Source organism: Talpa europaea (genome assembly GCF_964194135.1).
Source record: "Talpa europaea genome assembly, chromosome: 16".
NCBI classification, from domain to species: Eukaryota; Metazoa; Chordata; class Mammalia; order Eulipotyphla; family Talpidae; genus Talpa; species Talpa europaea.
The window spans coordinates 46,177,089-46,203,093 of record NC_140084.1 but is presented as its reverse complement, the minus strand read 5'-3'; the positions used below and the strand labels follow the sequence as shown (position 1 = coordinate 46,203,093).

The following is a 26,005-nucleotide window of genomic DNA, read 5'->3' as shown; positions in this document are numbered from 1 at the left end:
TCCCTCTTCTGTTTCAGGGTTTCACGTTACATTTAGTAATCATGTCTCCTTAAAGATCCTTCTGGCTGTGACAGTTTCTCAGACTTTGTTTTTGGTCATTTGACGGTGTTGAGGAGCCCTGGTCAGCTCTCTTGGAAACTGTATCTCATTGGGATTTATCTGGTGTTTTCCTCATAATTAGCTTGGAAAACCACAAAGATGAAGTGCCATTTTCATCACATGTTATGAAGGGTACATACAATCAACATGACTAATCACAGTTCATAATGACCTCAGTCACCTAGCTGACAGTGTCAGGTTCCTTCCTGTTCTGTACTCACTGGAAGGAAGTCCCCAGTGTACAATCAGTGTACACACTTGACGAGTGAGAAGCGTCATGCTCCACCTTCTTGAGGGCAAAGTATCTAAACAAAGTTATTTGGAATATTTAATCTATCCTATTTATTTGCCAAATCATTCATTTATATCAGTGTGGCTTGTGGATATTGTAAACGTTGGATTATCATTGTTTCAACTTTTTGGCCATTGGGAGCGCTTTCAGTTGGTTCCTGTATCCCTTTGTCATACTCCCAGTGTGTGTGTGTGTGTGTGTGCGCGCGTGTGTGTGTATGAGGGAGAGAGAGAGAGAGAGAGAACGAGAGGGCAAGAGCCGTAGATCCTTTCTGGCACAAGATGCTGAATTTGTGGCCTCACAGTTTCTGCCCTGTTGTAGAACCAGCCATTTATCTAAGGAGAATGGTATTAAAATCCAAGGTCTGAAATTTTAGCATTCCAACTTTTTTTATGAAGCCAGAATTGGAAAACCTCTGTTCTCATTTTTGTTTCCAGTCTCTCAAGTACTTCGCGTGGCTTCCCAAACCAGTTTCACCAACAGAGGGCGCAAAAAAAAAAAAAAAAAAGAAGGGCTGGTTTTCTTAACTCCTTTATTTTCCGGGAGGCGGAGATCAGGCGAAGAGGCAGACTAATCCTTACAGGCGAACTGTCAAATCCAGGCGTGGGCGAGGCGTGCCTTCCGGCAAAGGACTGGAGCTGTCACGTGAGGGTCTGCGGTCAGCTGACTAGCTTCCCAGTTCCGCAGGGAGGGACAGACCAGCCGGCGACTGCTGCTGATTGGTGGAAGAGGATGCAGAAAGGGGACACTTTGAGGGTTAATCCTTGACGGTGTCACGTGGGCTACAGTGAGGACGCACCCGGAAGAGAGTGGCGAGCCCAACACTTCTGTATGCGCATGCGCTGAGGCTTCGGGTCGGCTATTGGAAGCCGTGAGTCACAGGGCGGCTGGCGGAGGCGTGTCCGGAGGGGCGCGCGCCGCTCTCTGAGGCCGCTGGTTGGCTAGCTCCGATCACGTGGCTCGGGCAGCGGGCGGCGCGCGCCGGTGCGACATCAACGCAATCCGCTGAGCTTCCCCGACCCGTCTACCGCGGCCCGGCCGCCGCTGAGTCCTTCGAGGGCCCGGGTCAGGCGGTTTGCTGGTTGCCTTCGCGGTCGCCATGGACAACTCCGGGAAGGAGGCGGAGGCGATGGCGCTGCTGGCCGAGGCGGAGCGCAAAGTGAAGAACTCGCAGTCCTTCTTCTCGGGCCTCTTTGGGTAACATACGCGCCGAGGGCCAGCGGGCACCTAGGCTGAGAGGACGAAGGGGTGGCGGGGTGGGCGCCAAGGGCTGGGCCCACGTGGACGGGGGGGTTCCGGCATGAGATGACCTGGTGACCTGGCGTTAGAGGGGACACAGGCTGAGGCCCCGGGGCCCCCGCCAGACCATGGCAACGCGGTTTTAGAAAAGACACCCGGAGATGGTGGAAGGGCGAGGAGATCCTGGCCGAGGCGATCCTGGGGCCGGAAAGGGGACCTAGGCTGAAGACAGCCCGGGAGCCGGAGAACATGGCCTGAGGCCTTTAAGGAACCCCCGGGCCGAGCCATAGAGCTGAAGGCCCCTGGGCGAACAGCCAAGGTGAGAGGCGGTTGGAGCCCTAGGAGAAGCCGTGTGGAGGCTCCCAGAGGGGCGCTACGGGGCCTGCCACACAGGACACCTGCCCGAGGCATCGACCTTTTCAAGGACCAAGGCGGCGGGTTTTCGAGAGTGTTGGATGATGGGGATGAGGGGGTCAGTGTTCACGCCGTCCTGGGAGGGGTGAGCCGGAGCCTGAGTGTGAGTTTTGCCTTGGTTAATGGAGACCTCAATCCCCAGTGAGAACTGAGCAGAGGAATCCGGAGGTAATGAAGTGAAGATTGAGCAGGCCTGAGATGAGAAACTAGAGACTGATGTGGGGCGTGGGAATGAGGGATGCTGGCTTGTTTAGGATTGGAGGGTCGGAAGAGAGAGATGAAGGAGAGGAGAAAACCCAAAGGGTGCTGTTGACCTGTGTGTTCCTGGAATCACGACTGGGAAGTGTGAGAAGAGGACCTGAACAGGGATGGGAGACACAACTGAGGCAATGTGATAGACATTTCACATTAAGTTCACCTTAAGCTCTTAAAAGTAGCTTTGATGACCATCCTTTGAGGAATTTCAGTGGCTGGGCGTGTCAAAAGCCCAGGTTTGAAATGTGGCTCTGTCCCCTACTTCTTGATCTTGTTAAATAGGCCTCACTATTAATACTTGCCTCAGCAGTTTGTTACTAGCATTGAAGAAGAGTGCTTAGAATTGAGTCTGACACGTGCTGAATGCTTTGAAAGTGTTAGGTATTATCAACGTTACTTTTGTCAAGGAATTTCCAGCCTGTAAGAATCTGAGCGGGAGCCTGAGGGAGAGGTCTGGAAGGGTACAGAAGAGGGAGAGACTGAGCCATCAGGGGGAGAGGAACGGAGTGGAAGGAGTCCGGAAAGAGGGCCTTGGGACTGGGAAATAGTATATGGAAACCAGTTGGTGAGAAATGAAGGGGAGGTTCTTTCCTGGAGAGGAGATGGATCCACCCATTTTTATTTAAGGTTAATGTTTAGCAAAAGAACTTGAAAAACACCACTGAGAATGGAGAAACATGCATCAAAGGATTGGATGGATTGGGTTGATTAGGTGATTAATGTTTTATTGTAGAGGCTGAGAGTACTGGAAGGATGTGTATTTCTTCACAAGGGGAGAAGTTCAAGCACAGAGTTTTGGGGGTACGGCTGAGAGCTCAGTTTTGGGGAGTAGTTTTTTTTTCCTGGTGGTTCTTGGTGGCCCTTTGGACTGGGCATTAGTGTACTGTTGTGTACCCCATTTAGCATACTGTTGAGTGTGCTTGAAGGGGCCAGCTAAGGCAGCCCCTGGGACACTTGCCACCTATTTGGGAAGGCAGGATTAACACTCGCCCAATGCTAGTAAGCAGAATTGTCAAATGCTTCTAAGGCTAGGTTATGTTTTTCATGTGAAATTCCTGCCATCACCATGATCTTGGATACCTTGAGAGGAAACTGCATGAACTGGAGGCTCTTCATGGAGGAGTTGAGATGGGACCCCAGAACTCTAGGACTTATTAAGGGGTGGGGAACTAGGAGGGTATTCTAGGCAATGGGAATTATACAAGCAGGGGTGTGGCATCAGGGGAGATTCTGCCCAGAACAATGGGAAATGAGATCCAGAGGGTCCAGAGATGGGTGCCCTGGAGGAGAGGCGTCCCCCTGGAAGATGAACTGGGAGTTGTGTCCTCTGGTTGCTCCAAGCAGAGGGACAGCTTGAGCAGGGCCCAGATGTGTGAAGCTCGGGATCTAAGGTTCCTTGTTAGCATATAACGTTAGAACGTGAAGAAGGCAGAGGTGAAGATGAACAAGGGGGTGAGGGCCTTTTAAAAAAGGACTTGGACTTAAGGAGGGGGGTGGCAAGCATTGAGTTTTTTCATGAGAGCTTGTCTTAGCTTGGGCTGCTATAAGAAAATTCCATAACAGAATTTTGTTTTCATAGTTTGAAGGCTAGGAATCTAAGATCATGGTGTTGGCAGATGTTTGGTGTGGACCTTCTTCATGGTGAAGAGGCAAGGGATCTCTCTGGCCCCTCCTCCTCCCTTTCCAAGGACTCACTGAATCCCAGTCACATGAGTTCTCCACTCCTGACCTGATCACCTCCCAACTGCCCCACCTCCTAATACACAGCATCTTGGAGGAAGAATTTCAGCATGTGCCTTTGGGGGCCAGGACCACACACACATTCATGCATAGCAGACCCAGTCCTAGAGGTCCCCACTTGCCTTTCGAAAGGACTGCAACAGCTGGTGTGGGGAGGGTGAAGGAAGTGCCAAGAACCTTAGCAGATCATGTTTATTAAGTGCTCACTTTGACTCCAAGTCAGGCCTGGGCCAAGCACTTTACCTGTGTCCTTGCATCCAGTCCTCAAAAAATCCCTGTGGAAGTAGACAAAGGAACGCTTAGAAGAGTTGATGGATTGCAGTTTCCCAGTAAGTGGGAGATTGGCGTTCCGACCTGGCCTGTCCCAAAGCCCTCATGGGCACTGTGTTTAGGAAGGCTCTTGGCCATCTAGGGAGCACTCCCATCCTCCCTCCCTCCACATGGCAGGGTCTCCAGACATTTGAAAGAAACAGCAGGTGTATTCATCCCAGGCCCTTCTGGCTCCAAGAGATGTTGTTGGTGCCCAGGGGATAAACAAGGCCAGAGCAAGAGGACAGGGGAGACCACAGACACAGATGGGGCCTGTCTGCGGGCTGGCATGTTGTGTGAGGTCAGCCCAGGACTGAGGACTCAACTCAGCCAGTGTCACCACTCCTAGCGCCTCCTCCCCTTGGAGCTGGGGTTCCCTGTGTTCAACGTCACACCTTTTTTCAAAGGCCTTGTGGCATCCAGAGACTGGGAGAGGGAGTGTGAGAGGGAGTGTTGGGGCTCAGCTCTGAGTCCCACACCTTTCAGGGACCTCAATGTGGCCTACATTCCAAATTGAGAGGTCTCTATCAAGGCAAGAGTCAAGTGGGACCCCCACTCTCCCCTAATTGGGGCAGCCCCACATCCTTGGGTATTACTGCTGCCTCCTCTGCTTGTCATGAGTTCTGGCCTGCCTGACACTAGGGGGCTTTGGAGTGTCAGTCACCTTCCTGGGAGCCCAGACCAGCTTGGTAGCAGCTCAGAGCCTATTCTGTGACTTCCCTCCTGCTCTCTCCTCCCCCTCAACTCCCCAGCCTTTTCTCTGGCCCACGGGTGGGGAGCTGTGGGGGAGTGGGGGCGCAGCCCGACTGCTGCTTTGGAAACAAGAAGGTGGCACTCTCCCAAGTGAAGCGCTGTGATGCTGCAGAGAGGGCAGAGACAGGCACACTTTATTTCTCCTTCCTGCTCCTTCCTGCTCCAGATGATTTGGCACACCTCTGCTTGTGCCCCTTTGGGGTGGAATGGGGTCTAAGCAGTGGTTGTGTTCTGGGCTTTTCCTCACCCCTTATTTCTTCCTCCCTCCCCCTCCTCCAAATCCAAAATAAAAACTACTTTCCACTTGAATGCCAGCACTTGTAGAAGTTTCCTGATCTAGGAAATGACTGTCATGGTAATACCCACTGAGCAGATGAGTTTGCTCTGTCAGGTGGTGAGTGCACAGGGCTCCACTCGGTCCCTACTGCTTCACTCCCCACGTTAGTTGTAGGCATTGTTGTTGGAAGTTGAGCTAGAGGTGCTAGAGAAATAGCGATGACCGGCTGTTCTGTGTGCAAACAGCATGTTCCTAAAGAGCAAATATTGACAAATCAGTTCTTGCTTGAGTCACTCAAAGGCACCAGCAGCGCCCCCCATACCCCCACACTTCCCCAGACCTCTGGGGCTTTCGTGAGGGAAGAATTACTGCTACCATCTACCAGGGTGGAAGGCCCTTAGCTTGGTCAGGTGTGGGAACCACAGCTCCAGCTTTGCTTTAGGACTGCCGCCACCTGCAGTGCTCTAAGTCCCTGGCACGGTCTTCAGTGGGACCAGAATGACTCAGTGTCCTGCCAGCTGCCAAGACCCATAGTTGAAAACTTGACTTCTCTTGCCCCTCGTCAGAGTGGAGTTTCTCCTGAGGGGACACTAGAGGGCGATGGCCCTATCAGTCTAAATTGCTAAGGGGTGGGATTGGGATGGGAGAGCCAAGCCCTGTGGAAACCGAAGGGGCAACACTTAGCTCATCTGGGGGTGGAGATTTGGAAATAGGTGAGCATTTCTAGAATCTGCTCTCTGTGAGCCTGATAAGAGCTGAGAGCGAGACTCAGGCTTGCCGAGCACTTGCTGTGTACAGGCCCCTCCCTGCCGCCTGCTCCTGCTCATCGAGCAGCCCTGCTGGTGGAGGTCTTACCCGCCATTGCTGAGGAAACTGACGCTGTGAGCCACATGTGAGCCCAAGCCAGTCTGACTCCATCCCCACCCCCTTTCCACCTCTGTGACTCAAGAATCCCCATTGCCAGCTGACTGGTACCTTTTGGCGCCTATTTCTCCTCCTTCAGACAGTAGCAACCATTTGAGCACCTGCTCTGAGGCATGTTTTGTGCCAGGTACTATCTCTCCTCTTCAGGGGACTTCTCCCAGGTGGACTTCATGGTTTCCATTTCGCTTGCATCGTATCCTCACGGAACTCCTCCCAGATGGGCTTCATGGTCTCCATTTCACTGAAGCTCAGAGATACACAGCCCATAGCAGGCTGGGACCTTGTCCACTTCCTTGTATTAATGGGATGGAAGCTTTTCACTGAGGGAGTGAGAGTCCCAGCAGGAGTGGGTGGCCCAGCCTTCAGCTTCCTGGCAATGTAAATGTGTACAAGCCCCTCCGCCTCTCTGAGCCCCAGCTTCCTTCTCTGTGAGGCAGGGATGATGCCCAAGGGGTTGAGTGAGGAGCTCTGTGCTCCTTCCACAGAGGGCTAGGGATTGAGAGGGATAGAGATGATCACATGTGGAGAGCTGCGCAGCATCTGCAGACGGGAAGCGGCTAGGCTGCTGGGTCCGATCTCCCTGGTGCCTTATGTACTGACTGAAAATAGCACAGGGCCTTCAAGTCTGAGGAGAGGACCAAGGGCTTGTGGCTGTGGCCCGGCAGAAGGACGGGAGGCACAGGGATTGTAAGAACCAAAAATGTCCATCCGCCCATCCGCCCAGTCTCTTGAGGTGCTTAGGAACTACAGGTGGGGTGGGTGGGTGGGTGTTGCTGGGAGCCAGGAAGTGCCCGGGGGACGGAGGAAGGAAGGAGGGAAGCTGAGACTGCCCTGCAGAAGCCCCTGGCCCTGGTCCCACATTCCTGGCACGCTTACTTTTCTCCATATGGTTGTTGCTGGAGGTTTGGTGAATTGTGCCTGGGAAGACCTGAGACTTTCCTCCACCAGAGGGGGAGAACAAAGCTGAGCTGGTAATTATAGACAGCCCTGTACCAGGCCAGCCGAAACCAGTTCCCTCTATTCCCGGCTCTGAAGCACCCGCTGCCTGTGGGATGGAAGAGCTAAGCAGAGGCAGCTTGGGGGAGGTCAGTGGGGGAGGGACAGTCAGCTGTCACATGAGCTGTCACCCGGCTCTTCAGAAGAGCCAGGCTCAACTAGCTTTTCTGGATCCTGTGCAGGAGGCAGAGGGAGGAGGCCTGGTTTCTCCCCCTCAGAGAGGCCACCCTTACAGCTTGACCCAACCTGACCTAGGTGAGAACTGATACAGTAAACTACGCAGGTTGTCAGTGTGGGGAGACAACTGGTAGAACAGGGAGGCTAGGGGCTTTTTCCATCTGATCATTCTTTCCCTGGCAGAATCCCTCCTTTTTCATCACAATAGGGCCTAAATCCTACTCTTGGTCTCCAGCATGGGCTGCCCCCACTCTTGCCTGCCTTATGGATGCCAGCCCCTGTGCTATAGCCACCCTGGCCCACTGCTGGTCCTTGAACTGGCCAAATTTATTGCTGTTGTAGGACCTTTACACCTGCTATGACAGCTGCCTGGGTGGCTTCTCTCTCCATGGATGGCTCCTCCATCATCCTTGAGGACCAACCTCCCTCAAGAGCAGCTTTCCTGACCCTTCCACTCCAAGAGCCCTCCATCCCCTGGTCTCTCCAGTGCTTCATCTCCCTGAAACTGACTTGCTGATTATCTGTTCACTGAGCACTAGGTCCTTCTCCTTTGTTTACTCCTTTGTCTCCAGTGCTGGGTACATAATAAATGCCCGGAAATTTGTTTACTTAATGAATAAATGGCCTTGTGAGTGGCTTCTGTTTCCAGATCTGTCACTGACCTTAGGCAAGTCACTTTCCCCCTTTTAGATGTCCACTTCCCTCTATGAGTGAAGAGGGTGGAACTCCAGAGAGTCCCCTGTCAGTGCCGGCAAGGAAATGGGAGTATTGAGGGGAAGGAGGAGGCAGACCCAGAGACTTGAACAGCTGTTAATTCCTTTCTGGCTTTTCTGCCCAACAGTTAATCGCTCACTGAGCTCCAAGTTGGCCCTGCCTAGTCTGGGATCAGTCCTGGCAGCTGACAGACTTGTGTTCTGAGTCTGCACTTTCCCACTGAGCTGAAACAAAGCAGCCGGACCAGCTCTATTCATTGTCCATCCCCTGACTCTGGGCCTCTCTGTGGGCTGAACTGGCCTGGGCCATTTCTGTTCATAAGGGAGCTGATGTATTTTCAGAGAATGGGGCCAGATAAAGGATTCAGTCACACCCACAAAGAAGAGAAGGATGTGCTAGGGGATCCATGGGATAGGTAGAACTGAATGGTCTGTGGATGCACCCGTCCCCTTTAAGAGAACATTCCAGAGGGAGTCCCCCAAGGATTTTTGCAGCCAGACCCCAAGGCTCTGTTATGAAACTACTTTAGCCAAAAGCTTGTGAAAGTTCCTTACCTCTCCAAGGTCGGAAGTGGGCTCTAGAGAAGTCCCTCCAAACAGAGGCCCTAAGCCCAAGGTGTGCTGGGCCAGCTGGGTGAGAACCCAACAGGCTGTGTGGGGAGGAGCTTATTCCTCAGAACCTCTTTCTGGGAGACAGCAGAGTCCCAGAAGGCAGGTGGTGGGTTTTTCATCTGAAGAAGAACCTCACCCAGTAGATTTGGATTCATGAGGCATAATTCCAGTCCCAGCAGCTCACCTTGGGGGTAGTTGCCAGCTGACCTTGTGCAGCCTGGGACAGGTGTCTCTGGTGGTGGTTTTCTAAGTGAGGACAGATCAGCTTTTTTCTTCCCAAATACACCTCATCTTCTGCATCGCCTGGGACCATTCAAAAACCTGGTTGGGGCTGGGGATAGGAGTGGGGCAGACATACTGAGTGCAATCTCCAGGAGAGCGCTCTAGGGCTCTGGTTAGATGTTTATAAGAAGCACCACTTGTGTGTCAAAGAAAGGGGAAGGTTGGCCCCCCTGCACTTAAGCACAGGTGCTCCTTCAGGCCGAATGACACTTGAATGGGGGTGGTGACAATGATTCACGTGGTTTTTAATTGGAAAATACTTCCTCCCCCTTCATTCCTTCAAAACACTGTAGATGTCAGTGAAGAGAATCTGAAATCGTGTGTTGGGCTCCTGAATGTGGCACCAACTCACTGGTCAGGAGGGCAGTGGGAGCTTGAATAGTACCAGGGACCCAGCCCGGTGGGTACCGCCTAGTTGGCTTATTGGCGGTTGAAGGACTCAAAGACTGAGGTGGTGACTCAGATGAGGTACTCAGGAGGGGTGCCTGATTCAGGAAGAGGCTTGGTTACATCACTCAAAGATTGGGACGGGCGCCCCACCCAACCGAACCATACCCCTCTCTGTCTCGCAGGCCTTTACTGTTTCACGGCAAGTTTTTTGAGAGTTGCTTTGCCGTTTGAAATTATGTTGTGCTGGACAACCTTGTAACTTCTTCTGTGAGTTTTTGAGGGTAAATTGCTAGAAATGTAATTCATTCCTGAACCACAGGGCCAAGTATAAATCATATATGCTTATTTTCTTTTCTTGGATAAAATAGACAAGTGGTTAAAAAAAGAAAAGTACATAAGAGGGCTGTGTAGAAAACTATCTTCAACACCCATTTCTCCACCTTGGAGACAAATGCTGTAACTGGCTTTTTGTGTAACCTCTCAGGCTTATTTTCTGTCTGCATGACATAGCCTTTATATATATACGTGTGTTTCTCTACTTCTTCCTCTCTTTTGTTTTAACCAAAATTGGGGACATTTTTTGTACACATTTGAAAATAGTAATTCTTTGGCTGTACCACAGTATAGGCATACCTCAAAGATAACATGGGTTTAGGGCCAGACTATGGCCATAAAGTCACACAAATCGTTTAGTTTCCTGGCACATATGAAAATTACATTTACACTGTACCGTAGTCTATGAAGTGTGCAATAGCATCGTGCCTGCAGAAAAACACGTATCTTATTTAAGCTGGGGGAAAATGGCGTCAACCAACTTGCTGGACTCTGGGTTGCCACACACCTGCAACTTGGGAATTCCCTGCGAGGTACACTGAGGCAGTAAAGTGAGGCGTGCCTGGGTACCTTCCCAGCCCTGAATTGGTGATGACATACTTTTGGGGTGGAAAGGTCTTCCTTGAACAACTGCAATGTGCCAGCATGAGAGGAGATAAGGGGTCCAGAGCTAGGCCCCTCCCCTAGACTGCTTTGCTGTCTCCTGGGGAAAGGGAGTTTGCAAAGAGCCTGGGCACAAAGCAGCCCAAACAGGAAGTGGAAGAGGCTGTGGGGAGAGTGCCCACCAAGTCTTCCCCAGGGAGGACTCAGGCAGCCTTTGTGTGGTGGGTGGGGGTCCCCTGAGCCTGTTGTGAAGGCCTGGGCTGCAGCTGGCCTTGGGAAACCTGACTTCACAGGGAAATGGTGGGTGACGGGGCCAGGGACACCTCCACTGTCACGGCTGGGGTGAAATGCTTGCTTGTTTTCTGAACCAGGCTAGATCATCTCATCTTCTTCCCCCTTTTTCTCTCCCCAGAGGCTCATCCAAAATAGAGGAAGCATGCGAAATCTATGCCAGAGCAGCGAACATGTTCAAAATGGCCAAAAACTGGAGTGGTACGTGATCTTTCCAAGAGCCCTTCCATGGCTCGCTCTTTTCTCTCCCCTCAGCTTCCAGGCCTAAGAGCTGGCCAAGAGGTCATCCTAATAGTCCTCTCCTTTTATAGCATCTCTGGCATCGGAAACCTCTTGGCCCATTGCCCGGTCATTTTGAACCCACAGGCTGATTTTACAACTTGCGCCAACAGGGCCTTTGAGAAGGATAGAAGAGATAAGGATAAATAGATTATCGAATCCAGATGAGTGGATGGATGAGCTCCTTGAGGGGGTTTCTCCTTAAAATCAGGATGTCATGTTTCCCAAAACTGTTCCCGCCTGCTACCCTTTGAGTTCTGGGCTGGGGGAAGGCAGGGGGTCATTTGGATGGTCACAGCTACCATTCAGTGCTCACTCAGTTAAGCCTGGAGCTTGTGTTGTTAACCAATCAGAAATTGAGGCTTGGGGCCTCCTGGTGGCGAAGGGGTTAGAGACAGCACTATCAGGCTATTGCCAGTTGCTGCAGGCCAGGAAGCAACCCACATGGCACAGCAGACCTCTCCCTCTCCTGCCTTGCCCGCTGCTCCCCTCAGCAGTGTTTTTCAGTAGATCTGCCTGTTCTGCTCCCCACTCTCTCTGGTAAGTCCTCTCACACACACCCCCCACACCTCTGGCTTACACCCCAGTTCTTGTATGCATAAATAAATATTAAAAAAAAATAAAGCCGCAGCTTGTCCCAACCCCTGGCCCAAAAGGATAGAACTATTAAGTCACAACCTTGAGAAACCAGAGCTCTGACTCAGGATCCCCGAGTGCTTAACCTGCTGTGCTAGTGGCTTCATTACATCATCAAAGCCAGAGTGACTTGGGTTTGTTTGTGTCAGAGCTCAGGCTGGCCGGGTGACTCTGGGGAAATCATGTGGCCTCTTCTAATGTGTTTCCTTCTTAGCACAACAGGGACAGTAAGACTTCTGAACCCTGGGAGCCCTGGAGGTCAGCCCACTTGGCCAAGGGCGATTCCTCAACGGCTGTGAGCACCATTCCTTGTGTCTGTCAGCAAGGTCGCCTCCTGCTTTGTGGTGGGAGGAGAAGCTCTTAGTGGCCTGGGTCACCAGATCCGCTAACTGGAGGAGTGCCTCCCTGGTGCCCAGCCCCACCTTCTGGTGCTCTCAGCCTGAGAGAGAACACGCATGGAAGCTCACACAACTCCCACAGTACCTCCACCCGGCCACTCATATGCCGCCTGAGACTCCGACCTCTACTGATGGGCAGCTGTTTGGTGGCCTTTCTGACTTGACCATAGGGGTTGTGGTCAGACTCTGGCAAGGCTGGAGCTGGGCGGGCAAGGAAAGAGAGAGGTGGCCTGGGTGGTGGGCCTGCAGGGAAGGGCAGAGAGGCAAGAAATCTGTTTGGCAGCCACCTGAGGGCTTGGAAGAGAGGACTAACCCACAGGGCTGGTTTCTCATCAGGGCTATTAAACATCAGCTGGAAGGATTAAGGAAATAAGCCAAGACATGGCTGGGACCTGGGCAGGACTTTCTGACCAAGAAGTAGATGAGAGGTGGGATGGGACAGTGGGGGCACAGGGTAAAATCCGTTTGCATCTTTCTCAGGGAATATTTGAGCTTTCACAGCATATATTTTGCAGCAAGCCAAATGCTGTGTGTATTTTTATACTCCCACCCTGAAAAAATTGCTTTAGAGAGAAAAATAAATAATTTAAATCACATGAATGTTGCTTTTTCCACAAGATTTGTGCCCCCCCACACACACACCTATTCACACAAAAGTCCTAGGCTTTTTTCCCCAATGATACTACCTTTCTTGAAAATTTTTAACTCAAGTATGGAGGCCTTAAAAATAATAAAGAAATGCTACGTGATGAAAACCCAGGTGTACTGCCTTATAGTCATGGATGCAGCTCCCTTTGAGTTGGAGGTGGCTGTCAGTGCTCCCTGAGAGAAGCAGAGACAACACGTATGATCAGAATAACTGGGGACTCGGGGAAGGCGGTGGGGCTCAGCCGCTTTCAGGACAGACTGGATGTTAGGCGTGGTCTCCACTCCGTCAGCCCATGGGCACTTGACCCCCCCCCCACTAGAATTCATGATGTCCCCATCCTGCGTCCCTTTCTGGAAGTGAAACTTCTGGAGGGAGCAGATCTTTTGTCCCTCCCTCCTCTTCCCCTAACTCCCACCTCCCTCCCCTACCACTCCTCATATGCCTGTGGTTAGTATGGCTCCTTGACTGGAATGCAGAGAGAGAAGTCAGGAGAATTAGACAGGAAAACCTTCTGGAGACCAAGGAGAGAGACACCAGACTTGGAGGGGGGGCATAAGAGGGGAGTGTTGTGTAGTTGAATCCTGAATGACCCTCTTCCTCCATGATTCATCCTGTGCAGGCACTCTGCAGTTCCATATTCCACCCTGGCCAGGACATGCTCAGCCTCCTCAGCTGATGCACATAATATGCTCTGTGGTTCTTGGCCTTGTCTGCCTTCTCCTTCAATCTTTAGATGTGGTGGCCCTGGAGATGTTGGCAAAGACTTTGATCAGGGACATGGGACTAGCTGGGCTTACTCTGACCCACTTTCTGTACAGCTGGGGCTCAGGAGATTTCCCTGAGGCGGCGGCCTCCTCCATCAGAGACCCCCGTATGGACCACCAGAGCCTCAGTGCAGGGGCCAGGCAGGGGCCAGCCTCTACCTGGACCTACCCAGTCCCACCCCCTCCTCTTTCCAGGACTCCTTCCACACACTTGAGAGCTCGCCCTCCTCCAGGCCTTATCTGTGGCTGTAAAGCATGAAGCCCAGCTAAGGCCAGGATCCCTTTTTCTTTATTTTCCAGCTGCCGGAAATGCTTTCTGCCAGGCAGCCCAGCTGCACCTGCAGCTCCAGAGCAAGCACGATGCAGCCACCTGCTTTGTGGATGCCGGCAACGCCTTCAAGAAAGCCGACCCCCAAGGTGAGGGCCCTGGGCCACAGGGCTAGCTGCCCAGGGCACCTGCTGAACATCGTGTGGGGCTGTCCTCAGGTGTCCGAGTGGCTGTTTCTCTGGTGGCTGACACTCGATAGGCTGGCTGGCGGGGCTGGTGATCTCACTTCAGCATTGGCTCCCTTCCGCTGGCATTTGCATCCCGCCCAGAGCCTCCCCCTTCTTCGTGCGCTGCTGATGGCTCCCCTCCCAAAACCCAGGAGCATTTGGGAGTAGGAGTTAGATTTCAGACCCACCGCGTGCCAAGGAGAGAGGAAAATCTGTTCTGTAGTCGGAATTAACATGCAGAAGGGGGGTGTAAGGGGCTCTAAGACCAGCCAGGTAGGAGTGCAAAAGGAGCAGAAATGATCCTCACCTGACCCCCAGTCCCCGAAATCCGAGAGCAGAGTCCAAGAGGCAGTTTTCAGAAAACAGTTCCTTCCAGTGAGAGAGCAGTGGGGACAGAAGCCCAGTTGGGCACAGATTCCATGAGAAAGCTCTCTCAGGGCCTGAGATGGAAGCCCAGTGGTTCAGTGGGTTTGGAAGAGCTGGGCTTCTAGTTGACATTTTCATCTTGGTGCAAGATAAATAGGTACCTTCTATTTTAGCAAGCAATTTCTTAAAAGTGGCCTTCTGCAGTCACTGTTCTCCCACACCATGATGGGAAATAAGTGAATAGTAATTTTTTTAAAAAAAGAAATGCCTGGGCCTCCCCAGTGGCACAGCGGGTTGAACACAGCTCTGTGAAGCTGTCCACAGCCTCTGCAGTGCAGGTTCGATTCCCGGCTGGCCAGGGCGATACCCACATGGCGCGGCAGACCTCTCCTGTCTCGCCCACTGCTCCCCTCAGCAGTGCTTTCAGTCTGCCTGCCTGTTCTGCTCCTAGCTCTGTCTCTGGTGAATCCTCTCACCATCCCGCGCCTCTGGCCTGTACCCCAGCTCTTGTATAAATACATAAATCTTTAAAAAAAAAAAAAAAAAAAAGCCTGGTCTTGGAATAATGGCCTGCCCTTCCTGAATAAGGCCAGTGTCCCAGGCACATTGAGGCCTTCGAGAACCACCAGCCCCTCATGTGCCGGCACTAGGCCTTACTGTCATGGGCATGTCATTGCTGCTGTCGGGGACCTCGTGTCCACAAAGATTTGATCTCCACATAGACTGAGCAGCCAGGGTGACTCACAGATACAGCCTAAGTGGTCACATGGTAGGCTTGGCCAGCCTTCTGCTGCAGCATGTGGCTGTGGCCCAGCACAGAGTGGAGCACCCCTGAGTGCTCCTGGGCCTTGGGCTACAGCTGGCCTTGTGGGAAACATGGTGATGACCCAGGTCAACCCTGGGTTTTTTCAGTGCAAATTACCCAGAGGAGTCAGCCTCCCTCATGGAACCCTGTCCCCCAACCTTCCCTCTGCTCCTGGGGGATCTGGTTGGCCTGGAGATGCTGCCCTAGCACCTGTGACATTCAGTGGCTGCTCCAGAGGGACTGGCAGGACTTGTTTCTGGGCTGGGAGTTGAGTAGCAGGCTGTGTGACAAGTGCCCAGTGCCACTTGCTGTCAACAGCCCCTGGATGTCCCTCAGACAGGCCCACCTAGTATCGTAATGCGGTCAGGCCGTGAATCTCTGCAGGGTGCATGTTGGGTGCTAGAGTCAGGGATGTTGCCCAGTGCCTGTCCTTCGGAAATACCGAAGGTGGGGAAGTCCAGGAATTAGATGCGGTGATGTGCCATTGCGGGCATAGACCAGCTGTTTCCTCTGGGGATCAGTATCCATTGGTGGGGAGGGGCTGTATGTGGTAGGGGTGACCTTTCAGGGAACAGGAGGAGAGCCTCATTTGAGTTGAGCCAGGAGGGGTATTCAGTCTCCCAGCTTTGTAGCCTCACACCTGCTTGCCCCACACTTACTTGTCATCTGGGGTCTAGGAAGTGGCACATTTGCACTGTGGAGCTGACAACAACTTTGTGTTGGGATCAGGCTAGCCTCACAAAGGCCCTTGGCAGTCTCAATGTGGTCTGGAGGATACAGTCTCAAGCGCTTGACCCTTGGGACTTCCTTTCCTGTGGGTGAAGCACACACTAAGTGAGACAAAGCACAGCCATGCCCAGTGCAGCCCAGGCCTGTGGTAACTGCCCAGGAAGGGATGGCCCTTGGCTCCCATAAGAGGGAGTCCTGGCCCCAGGTTCCCCCTTGGCCTTGTGCCTTGTGAAACAACTTGGGGTGATTTGGAGCCAAGCCTAATTTCCCCCAAGCAGGTGGCCAGCTCTCTGGCACCTTGCCGGTAGCCTCACCTAGCACAAAGGCCTCTGTCTGATGTCAGCACTGCTACTGGATTCCTGGGGGGTCCTCCCCTCAAGAGGCAGCTGTTGCTGACTTACCTGGAGGCCTGCCAGATCCAGCAGGGGCGGAATGAAAGGATTTGGCTCTCCTCAAGGAATCAGCCTTGATTGAAGAAGGTGGAGCCTGTGGCCATCAGTGTCCCCTGGGGTTTCCCAGTCGCTGCAGGCTGTTCTGTGGACTCAAGCCAGGGAGGTCTCTTACCTGCCTGCCTGATAGCTGGACCCAGGTACCTGCAAGTGCGTGTGAGTACGAGGCCCCCCTTCATGCCCCACCCCATGTTACCATTCTTAGAGGCCCACTGTATACCAGATTTGTGACCTCTTCTCTCATCCATTCCACTTCCATGTGGAATTCTGTAATTTGCCCCTATGTTACTGAGGACCAACTCCTGGGAAGTGGTGGGGACCCCTGCAGTGGGATGGGGAGGCAGCTGAAGCCCAGAAGGTAGGTCGAGGCTCCTGGGACACCCAGTCTCCCTAGGTTGGCACTTTCCCCTTCCTGGGCCTCACCCTCAACCTGGGCTGGATCTTTCCCAGAGCTTCTTCCTGACTCCAGCTTTCTGTGGGTGAATAGAGGAGGAGGCAAGTGCACTGGGTTTTGCTCTGCTTGACCTGAGGTGACCAGGGAGTGTACCTGCTGCTGAGCCCTTGGTCCTGGTGACTGGAGGAGATAAGCTTGGTGGTAAACAGTGTGTCAGCAGCTCGTTTGCTAGTGTGCTTGCTGAGGTGGTATCTGGCAACCTGCCACTTTTAGGGACAGCTGTCCAGGACTGAGGAGCAGGTGTGAAGGGAGTGTAACCCATGAATCCATGTTGTTGCTGCCTGGGGTAAACAACCCCCCCCAACCCCCACTGCTGCCCCTGCCTCAGCCTTGCTAACAACCCTCCAACCAGGGTCTATGCCAGCAGGCCTGGGGCAGCAGCTGCTCAGAGCTTGTCCTGGCAGGGATCTTCCAGCCTCTTACCCCTGCGGAGCTCTAATGTCCCTGGGATCAACCTTTGCTGTCTCTGCCTGCAGCTGCCAGGGCCAGGCTGGGTGTCCCAGGCCTTCCTGCCAGAGAGGGAGCCGCAAAGTCACTTGGGTGGAGCTGGATAGGTGTGGGAGCTCACTCCTCATCCTTATCATCCTGTGGCAACCCTACTGGCTCATCAGTCACTTCTAGAAATGCTGTTACAAAACGTGTGTGTGTGTGTGTGTGTGTGTGTGTGAGAGAGAGAGAGGGAGAGAGAGAGAGAGAGAGAGAGAGAGAAAGTAACTGTTTTCTGATTGTTCTTTGGCCTCCTTTTTTTCCTTCCTTTCCTCTTCCTACTGTCTCAGGCTTCCAGCTGCAACCTTAGAACCTTAACTGACTGGAAAAAAAAAAAAAGAACCTTAACTGACTGATGTGCAGTCTCCAAGTCTTCGGGGGATTCCCAGAGACCTTTCAGAATTGTCCAAAACCTACAGATTCCCCTCCCCCAGAGCAGCACTCACAGACACCCACTTTTTGCATCAAATCTAGGGCACTGGTGGACTCCCAGTCTAAGACTAAGCACCTCTGTTCACATGTTTCCTGGGAAGCTCCTGGAGTGCAGGCTGACTAGGGACCCCGGTGTTGGGCCAGCAGCCTTGCCGTGCCCTGGACTGCCTCTTCCTAGCTCCAGCTCCACATCCTGCAGTCTGTCCAGTCTCTCTCTGCAGCCCCCCTTATCTCCCCCAACAACCTTCTTCTCTCCTGAGATGTATTAAAACAGTGTTAAAAAAATTCCGCCCCAAGAGCTCATCTCTATCTGCTAGAAAATGCCTCCCACTCGTGCTTCTCTCTCCTCCAAATAACTTGTCAAAAAAAAAAAAAATGCCATTCCCAAATTTAAAATCTTGCTAGAGATAGTACAACAAAGGTAGCCCAGTTCTTCTCAGGTGCCATCTGGGGCAGGGAAGGGGGAACAAAAGCTATGGTTTGAGGGCCAGGGTCACAGTGCCATGTGGAGGAGGGCATAGGGGCTCTGCAGTGCCGAGGCATGGCAGGAGAGAATGTGTTGATGCCAGCTGAAGGGGCCACAGTGTCAGGGCATCAGCCTCCTCCTGCCCTAGATGGAGGCCAGACATGCAGGGAGCAAGGGCTGACTCGGGTCTCACAATGGAAAGGGTGGCAGTGGTGTAGCTGGCCAGCAGCTCTGTCCTTTGATGACAGTCCCTGGGTGATGCCATAAGCCTGCCCTGTCACTGGCTACACTCTCTGGGATGGCTGGGAAGGGGGTCGTATAGTGGAGTCTGAGGGTGAAGACCACCACATTGGCAGGGCTGGCGCCTAAAGCACGTACCCAGTAAGCCACAGTCTGACCAGGTCTCCTGGATTTCAGGGCTTCCTGCACCTTCCCCGCCCAGCACCAGAGAGGGTAGCCTGGGTAGCCTGGCAACTCTGAGTGCCTATTGATCTCCCTGCAGGCAGCCTCGACAGCCTCTTCCTCTCCTGGGCTTCCGCAGAAATGACTTCACTCTCTCATTTCTCCTTCCACCCCCCTTTTCTCTCCCCAGAGGCCATTAACTGTTTGATGAGAGCAATCGAGATCTACACAGACATGGTGAGGCTCCCTGCTTACCCTGGCTCTCAGCTGAGGCCCCTATTGTCTCCCAGCCTCTCCTCTCATCCCCCCGAGTACCAAGGGCAGGTGGGGAGAGGGCGGGTGGGGGTGCTGGGAAATTTGGGTCCTCATCCAGCACCCCATCTGCCTGACTCCAGGGGGCAGCTCCTAGCACAGCACAGATCTGAGGCTCCCCCAGGTTCCTGCCTCTGGCCTTCCAGGGCCATCACCAATCTTATTTGTAACAATTCAGTTATTGCCTTGCCGCACTGTCTCATTTGATCAGCAGCTCACAGCAGGGAGCTGGGACTACGGACCCTACTCACTGGCAGGGCAACGCTGCAGTGCTGTTGTACAGTAGTGACAGCAGCTCCTTCTGTTGAACCAGGCCCATCAAGCTTCTGTCCTCTGGCAGAGCCCTGTGAGGGGGACCTCTCACTGCCCGCTTTGACAGTTAGGAAGGGGGCTTGGACCTCTGGTGGCTTGCCCGGGACAGATGACTGTATGCAGAGTTAATGAGGCCCAAACTGGGTCTGGCTGAGCCCAGGGCCCTGGGGGGGTGGGGGTGGGGAACAGAACTGTGGGCCAGGCCCCTGGACCCCCGCTGGGTGGAGGCAGGTTGGGGATACCCAGCCCTCAGAGCTGGAGGCTTCCTTGGGAGAAGCTGTGGGGAGGTGTGGACACGGGTGGTGTGGAAAGTGGGACATGGCCTGTGAGAAGGGTCTCCTACAGGGCCACACTGGGGAAGGGGGAGCGAGAGGGAGGCTATTTCTGGGGCGGAGGGGGGCCTTCAGGTCCTTGGCCTGGTTTCTCCAGAGCTCCTGCCAGGTGATGGTGGGCTTGTCCATGCTTCTCAGAGCCATCTGTCAAATGCTTCCTGAAGGCCAGGGCTTCTGCCAAGCACCTCCATACACATTGGCTATGGTGACTCCCCAGCAGCCTGAGCCCTGGGAGCAGGAGGGAAGTGGAGACAGGAGTGGGGGGGGAGACTGGCCTAGGGGCAGCAGTCAGACCCTCCTTGTTGGAAGTCCTGCAGCCCTCTGTCCCTCTTCTCTGCCCCCCATCTTCTGTATATCTCACCTCCAGGTGCAGCTAGGGAGCTGGGAGGCCACCAGCTTCGGGGCGGGATGGGGCAGTGCACTCAGGTGTCACTGGTCACAGGCGACCCCTTCCCATGTCCCACCAGGGCCGATTCACCATCGCGGCCAAGCACCACATCTCCATCGCTGAGATCTACGAGACGGAGCTGGTGGACATCGAGAAGGTGGGTGGCTGGAGGGGGTCCTGCCTGGCCGAAAACAGGAAGGGCTGCAGTGACCAGTGCCCTGGGACCGGTGCTCCTCTGTTCCTTCCCCTTGGAGCTTCTGAGTACTGGACCAGGGGTGTGCGGCCCATGGCTGCCTTGGTGCTGCCGCCTCACCCTCCTCCTTCCTGGTGTCTCCCAGGCCATCGCCCACTATGAGCAGTCTGCAGACTACTACAAAGGCGAGGAGTCCAACAGGTACCCAGGCGCCCTGCTCCCCTCTTGCCTTCCCAGCCAGCACGAGCCCCACCCACCTCCCTCTCTACCCCACACAGCTCAGCCAACAAGTGTTTGCTGAAGGTGGCTGGCTATGCGGCACAGCTGGAGCAGTATCAGAAGGCCATTGACATCTATGAGCAGGTGAGGAAGTCCCCATCCCTGTCCCCCCCCCCCCCCACTAGCCCTGCCCTACAGGGGCACAGTGCTCCAGAGTTTGGGAGGGAGTAGGGAGAGTGGTTGAGGCCTAAAGTAGCCATAGGCAGTTGAAGATCCCATCAGAGGGGGTAGGGCCGCAGGGTCCCAAGCCACAATGGGAGGGAGGGAGGATCACATGGGTATGCAGGCCCCCCTCTGCTGTGTGCAGTGGGCTGGGTGGGCCCTGGCTTCTCCGTGGGCTCAGCCTGGCCAGGAGAAAGGCAGGCAGCTGGCCTTGGAGGAGAGTGGGGCGGGTCTTGCCTCTCATGTTCCCACAACCTGCCACCCCTCTGCCCACTGAAGAGCCAGCCTGCTGTTGGGCCTGACAGCGGGGCCGCCTACTCCCTTCGTCTCAGGCACATCAGGAGGCCCACAGACACCTAGCCCTGTGGCAACACCCCCCACATTCCCTGACCCTTGATTACTTACGCAGAAGTTACCCACTTTTCCAAGGCTGTGTTCTGGCTTCTCTGGCCTCGGAGCCCTGGGTAGCAGGACCCTGCTATGGCCCCAGACTCAGTTCCCAGCTCACCCCCAAGTGTCTGGCAGTGACCTAGACCCTCTGGCTGCCAGCTCTGAGCTCATAGTGCCACTTCCCTGTGCCAACAGGTGGGAACCAATGCCATGGACAGCCCCCTCCTCAAGTACAGCGCTAAGGACTACTTCTTTAAGGCAGCCCTCTGCCACTTCTGCATCGATATGCTCAATGCAAAGGTGAGCCCACTGAGATCTTCCCACCAGCCAGTGACCACCCTAGAGTACCATCAGCACCTGCCACCTGCCTTCTGGCCCCTTCGAGGGCCAGCGCTCTCACCCTCTGGCTGCTGACAGTCAGCTTCTAGAGCAGAATGGCTGTTCTCACTGGGACCTTTCTGTCCCTGTTGTCACCTGCCCTCCAGCATTTGAGTTTCCAGCTCCCAGCTAGTGCACCCGCTGTGGGCTCTTTACTATGTGGGGGTGCTTTTTTAATCCTTTACACCATAAGGTTAGCACTGCTGTCACCCTGTTTTGACACTGAGGTGAAGACACCAAGGCTGAGATGAGTCCCTTGTTCAAGGCTACATGGCTAGTAAACTGCAGCCTCGGGATCCCAGAGCTTTCTGACTCCCCACCCACCCCACCTCCACTTTCAGAGCTTCTAGGCAAGAGAGGGAGGTATTAGCAACGAAGTGGGAGAGTTAAAGGGCTGATGCCGCAGCCTGCATTGGCCAGAGTTCCCTCACTGGTCCGGTCTGGCCCACAGCCATGGGACTCTGCTCACTGGGATTTCTGGGCTCTCCAGCTGCCACCCCCAATCTATAGATTATCTGAACCATAGATCCCCTCCCCCTTTGTGCAGGCTTCTGGCAGGCAGGTGAGAGCAGGGACTCTGGTGCCAAGCTGGTTCAGATTGCCACCCAACTGTGCCCTGGGCAGGCCACTGCTCTCTCTGGGTCTGTGTCCCATTTTCAAAAGGGGTCGTCATTGGACCCTCCCCCGGGATCTGTAAGAGTCAGGTGTGACTGCATGTAGGATGTACTTCTATGGGGCCCTTGTTTTTTGTCCCCCACCCTGGAAGACCAGGCGGGGAGGGGGTGTCACTACCCCGCATCCACCTTGCACCCCCTCCCTCCCTATAGCTGTCCCTGCAACCATTCTGGTGCTCAGCTCCCTGAGGTGAGCCAGGCACTGAGGCTGGGGGTGGGGCACAGAGCTGACTCAGGGTCCAGTCCCCTGTCTGCCAGACCAGCGGCTCCCAGGTTGCCTAATTGCTTCTCCCCTTCTTCCACCCTCCCCCTGCTCAGCTGGCTGTGCAGAAGTATGAGGAGCTGTTCCCTGCCTTCTCGGATTCCCGGGAGTGCAAGCTGATGAAAGTGAGTGTAATCACCCAGGCCCCTTCCCTCCCGGGGTCGGGGGGGGGGGGGGAGGTTTGAGGTGGGGGGGTTTGAGGTGGGAGGGGTGGAGGTCTGGAGATTTGGGCTCCAATTCAGATGATCACCAAGGTGTGTACAGAGTAGTTCTCAGGGGTCTTGTTTTGTCTTCCCTCTTCCACACTTGGTCTCAGTTTTCTATATGAGACCTAAGATTTCATAGATCTGGCACTGCTGGGCCTGGGGGCAGAGCTGGGAGACCATGTGATCTCTCTCTCTCTCTCATACACACACACACACAAACACAGACACACACATGTGCACACATGCGCACAGTGTTGTCAGTGAGCTTGAGAGTGACTTCTGATGCAGACACGTCCCTTTCTCATTCTTTCTCAGTCTGGTTCCCACCCTCCCCCTTCACTTCCACTCACCCAGACAGTGTATGCCTGCATCTCATCCGGGTCCTCAGCCAGCCTGAGCCCTGAGCCCTTTCTGCCACTATCTTGCAGAAATTGTTAGAAGCCCATGAGGAGCAGAATGTGGACAGCTTCACTGAGGCGGTGAGTGACTGGCTGTCTCAGATACTTTCCCTGTGAATCTCACTCTTCATTTCTGGCCCCAGCCCCTAAATGATTGTCTTCCTCCACTCACCCAAGAATCCTCACAAGAAGAAGTGCAGGGAGTATTCTCCCCGTTTTAGAGATGATGGCACTCTAAAGGAGGCTTGTCTTGGGCCTGCTTTTGGGGGCAGAGCTGGGATTCAGACCCACACCAGATGCTCCCGAGGCCAAGGTCATATTCCACTGGAAGCAGCAGTTGAGGGCTGTCCCCCCTCCTCAGGCACTTGGGGTCACCCAGAAGATATTGGGGAGGAGAGAGGGAAATGTGTTGTGTCATCTCTGCTGGAATCATAGGTCCTTAAATAATGGCAGACCCCCAGCTCCCTCCTACCTGGACCTTGGGTGTGGAAGGGAGCAGTGGGCTTGCTCTGGCCTCCCTCTCCCTAGGGCACTTGGGACAGGCCTTTTCACCTCTCCAGGCCTCTCTTTCCCATCACACAAGGAAGTGGACCTCTTGTCTTTTGGCTACAAAATCCTTTTACTCCCCCCAAGGAAGCCTTATATCCAGCCTAGTAAAGACAAAAGGGAGCCACACAGATAGAGCACACCCCACCCCCATCCCCCACCCCTGCCTGGCTTCTTTCTCAGGATGTGCCTGAGACATATCTAGAGAATGCTAAGGCCAGAAATCCTGGCTTCAGGGTGGGGACAGTGAAGGAACCAGGCCAGGTGTGGGACACCACCCCTCTTGTCCCCGCCACCACCACCGTGTGGGCTGCAGGTAAAGGAGTACGACTCTATCTCGCGGCTGGACCAGTGGCTCACCACCATGCTGCTGCGGGTCAAGAAGACTGTCCAGGGTGAAGAGGAGGACCTGCGCTAAGCCCTGCTCTTGGTTTTCCTGCCCATCTGCCCTCCCCTGGCAGGCCCCTCCAGCGAGGATCTCAGGCGGAAGCTGGGGCAAGGTGGGGCCTGAGACCTTGGCTGTGAGCCCTTCCTTCCTTCCCACCTGAGGAGGCTCAGGAGCCACCGTGTGGGCTCATCTTGGCTTCGGGGACACCCTAGGCCAGGGCCTGCTGGCCAGTCACCTCTGTTCTTGCTATGTCCCTCACCCCCACCCATTTATTTAAGCTCCCGGAGGTGCCCTTCTCCACCCAAAGAACAGAATCCTTGACACAGACATACCTGCTGTGGGTGCTGTCGGGGTCTGGGTCAGCTTCTGGCCCCCATCTCCCGACCAGCTGAGTCTTGAACTGGATTCTCTCCCCCACTCTTGTCTCCCAGCCCAGCTCTGAGCACATGTAGCCACTGAGATTTGCTCTCACCACTGGGGGTGGCCTCCTTCCCCCCAGCCTCCCGTAGCCCCAACCTCTCAGGATAGACCCCAGACCCTGGAGCTCCAAGGGTGGTTCTGCACCCGCCCATATCACCTTCCCCAGTGCTTTGAGGTTTGTCAGTCAGAAGCTGCAGCTGGCCCAAGAAAGAAAATTAAAAAACAAAACAAAACACTTTTGCATGAGTCTCTTCCTCTTTGCCTCTGCTCCCCACTTCATCCTTAAGGGCTGTTGTCTATCTTCCTGTCCTTCCTAATCCATGTCTCCTTGGGCTCTGGGTACACTGTGTGGGGAGTGGAGACTTGGCTGGGTCAAAGCAACTAGGGGAGGGGATGCCTAGGGATGGTGGGAGTCCAGGATGTCAGACTTAATTTGACTCTGGGCCCTTGGGCTGTATGGCCTGGTTTTCTCAGCAACCCCAGGAATGCTGGAGAGGACAGGCCTCAGTGGTGTAAGCATGACTGGAAGAAGCCCACGGATCTCCCAGCCTCACACCATGCCCACATTTCCCTGAAAGCTGGGCTGGAAGCCCTAGTGGCGTTTGTTCCATCTGTTGCAGGACGGGGGAGGAAGCGGCTGGAGGGGGGCGCAGAGCATGAGGACCAGCGGGAATGGGGAGTGGGAGAGGAGATGAAAGGTGCCCTTTCTCCAGAAAAGGCAGGCAAGAACCACCCACCATTCCATGGTCCACCCTGTAGATCTGTATTGCAGGTGAATGGACTGATGGGTGCTGGAGGGGGGCACAGGGCTGAAGAAGGCTCAGCACCTAAGGCAGGCAGTATCAGGAAGTAGATGGCCAGTGATGCAGAGGAGGGGTGGCTCCTTGAGGCATGTCCCAGCCTAGAGCCAGGGATTTGAAAAGTTCTGGTTCTTCAGGTAGAAAGTGACCACATAGGACTCCATGACCTGCTCCTCTGTCTCCTTCGGCTCCTTCCACAGCCTAGTCAATTGTGCTGAGAGCTTGGTTAAGACTCCAGAGACCTGAAACGGATTACCAATGCCTGCATTGGCACAGGTGGGAGGATAAATAGTGTGAAAATCTTTCTTTGCCATGGTGACCTTAAAGCAGTGATTTTCATCGCTACCTGTGCTCTCAAATCATGAAAAGCACTCAGGCTTGGGCCATGCCATAAGTGGTGCTTTGATGGATGTTCTTCACTCTTTTGGATTCAAGTGCACAGTGGGAGTTGGAAACCAGTGCACAGTGCAATTCTTTTCCATTCTAACCCACAACTTCCTTCACTCAACAAACATGAAGTGAATATGGTTTAGTGGTTACCGCATCAGGTAGAGGAAGCCTGAAGAAAACATGGTTCAGAAGTGGCAGATCAGACCCCACTTCTGGAAGAGTCAGTGAATGCTAAACACCTCCTGTGTGCTGTGCCCTGGTCTAGACCCTGAGAGTACAGTATTGAACAGCTTAGCCAGACCCTGCCCTGGAGCTTTTTCTTCCAATAACTCCAGAAATGAAGATGTGACACACAAACTCCTTCCTTTCCACCCGCCTCCAGGTCCAATCTGCCCTTGTGTATGTCCCTCTTAAACAGTGTCCTAGCTGCTTGGCAAAGAGTCTAGCACATACTTACTAAATGTTTGCTTTATGTCAGGCCTCATGGTCCAGGTGCTGGATATCTGACCAAGGGAGATCCAGTCACTGCCTTCTGGGATTCTAGGTGCATGCACGTATTTTGTTCTGCCTGGAAGGGAGTGACACCTTATGGCTGGAACAGTTGACCAACTCATGTTGGAAACAATAGGTTTAGAGACCCCAAGCCCCTCATGCCCTTTTGAGGAC

At 54.0% G+C, this 26,005-nt stretch overlaps 1 protein-coding gene across 3 annotated transcripts; it reads left to right on the top strand.

Annotated features, from left to right (window-relative positions):
* Nucleotides 1–1,490: 1,490 nt before the first annotated feature.
* NAPA (NSF attachment protein alpha) lies at nt 1,491–24,366 on the top strand (the record flags this gene model as incomplete). 3 transcript variants are annotated; one of them, XM_084256806.1, is made up of 11 exons in its annotated part: nt 1,491–1,588; nt 10,821–10,900; nt 13,726–13,842; nt 18,700–18,746; nt 19,933–20,010; nt 20,192–20,247; nt 20,325–20,409; nt 21,073–21,177; nt 22,248–22,316; nt 22,826–22,876; nt 23,658–24,366. In XM_084256806.1, the coding sequence occupies 11 exons, from the start codon at nt 1,491–1,493 to the stop codon at nt 23,757–23,759; spliced, it is 888 nt and encodes a 295-aa protein (XP_084112932.1). In that variant the 3' UTR covers nt 23,760–24,366. The 3 variants fall into 3 exon arrangements, with proteins under 3 accessions (XP_084112932.1, XP_084112931.1, XP_084112933.1); XM_084256805.1 differs by having other exon boundaries at nt 13,702–13,842; XM_084256807.1 differs by lacking the exon at nt 13,726–13,842.
* Nucleotides 24,367–26,005: the final 1,639 nt, after the last annotated feature.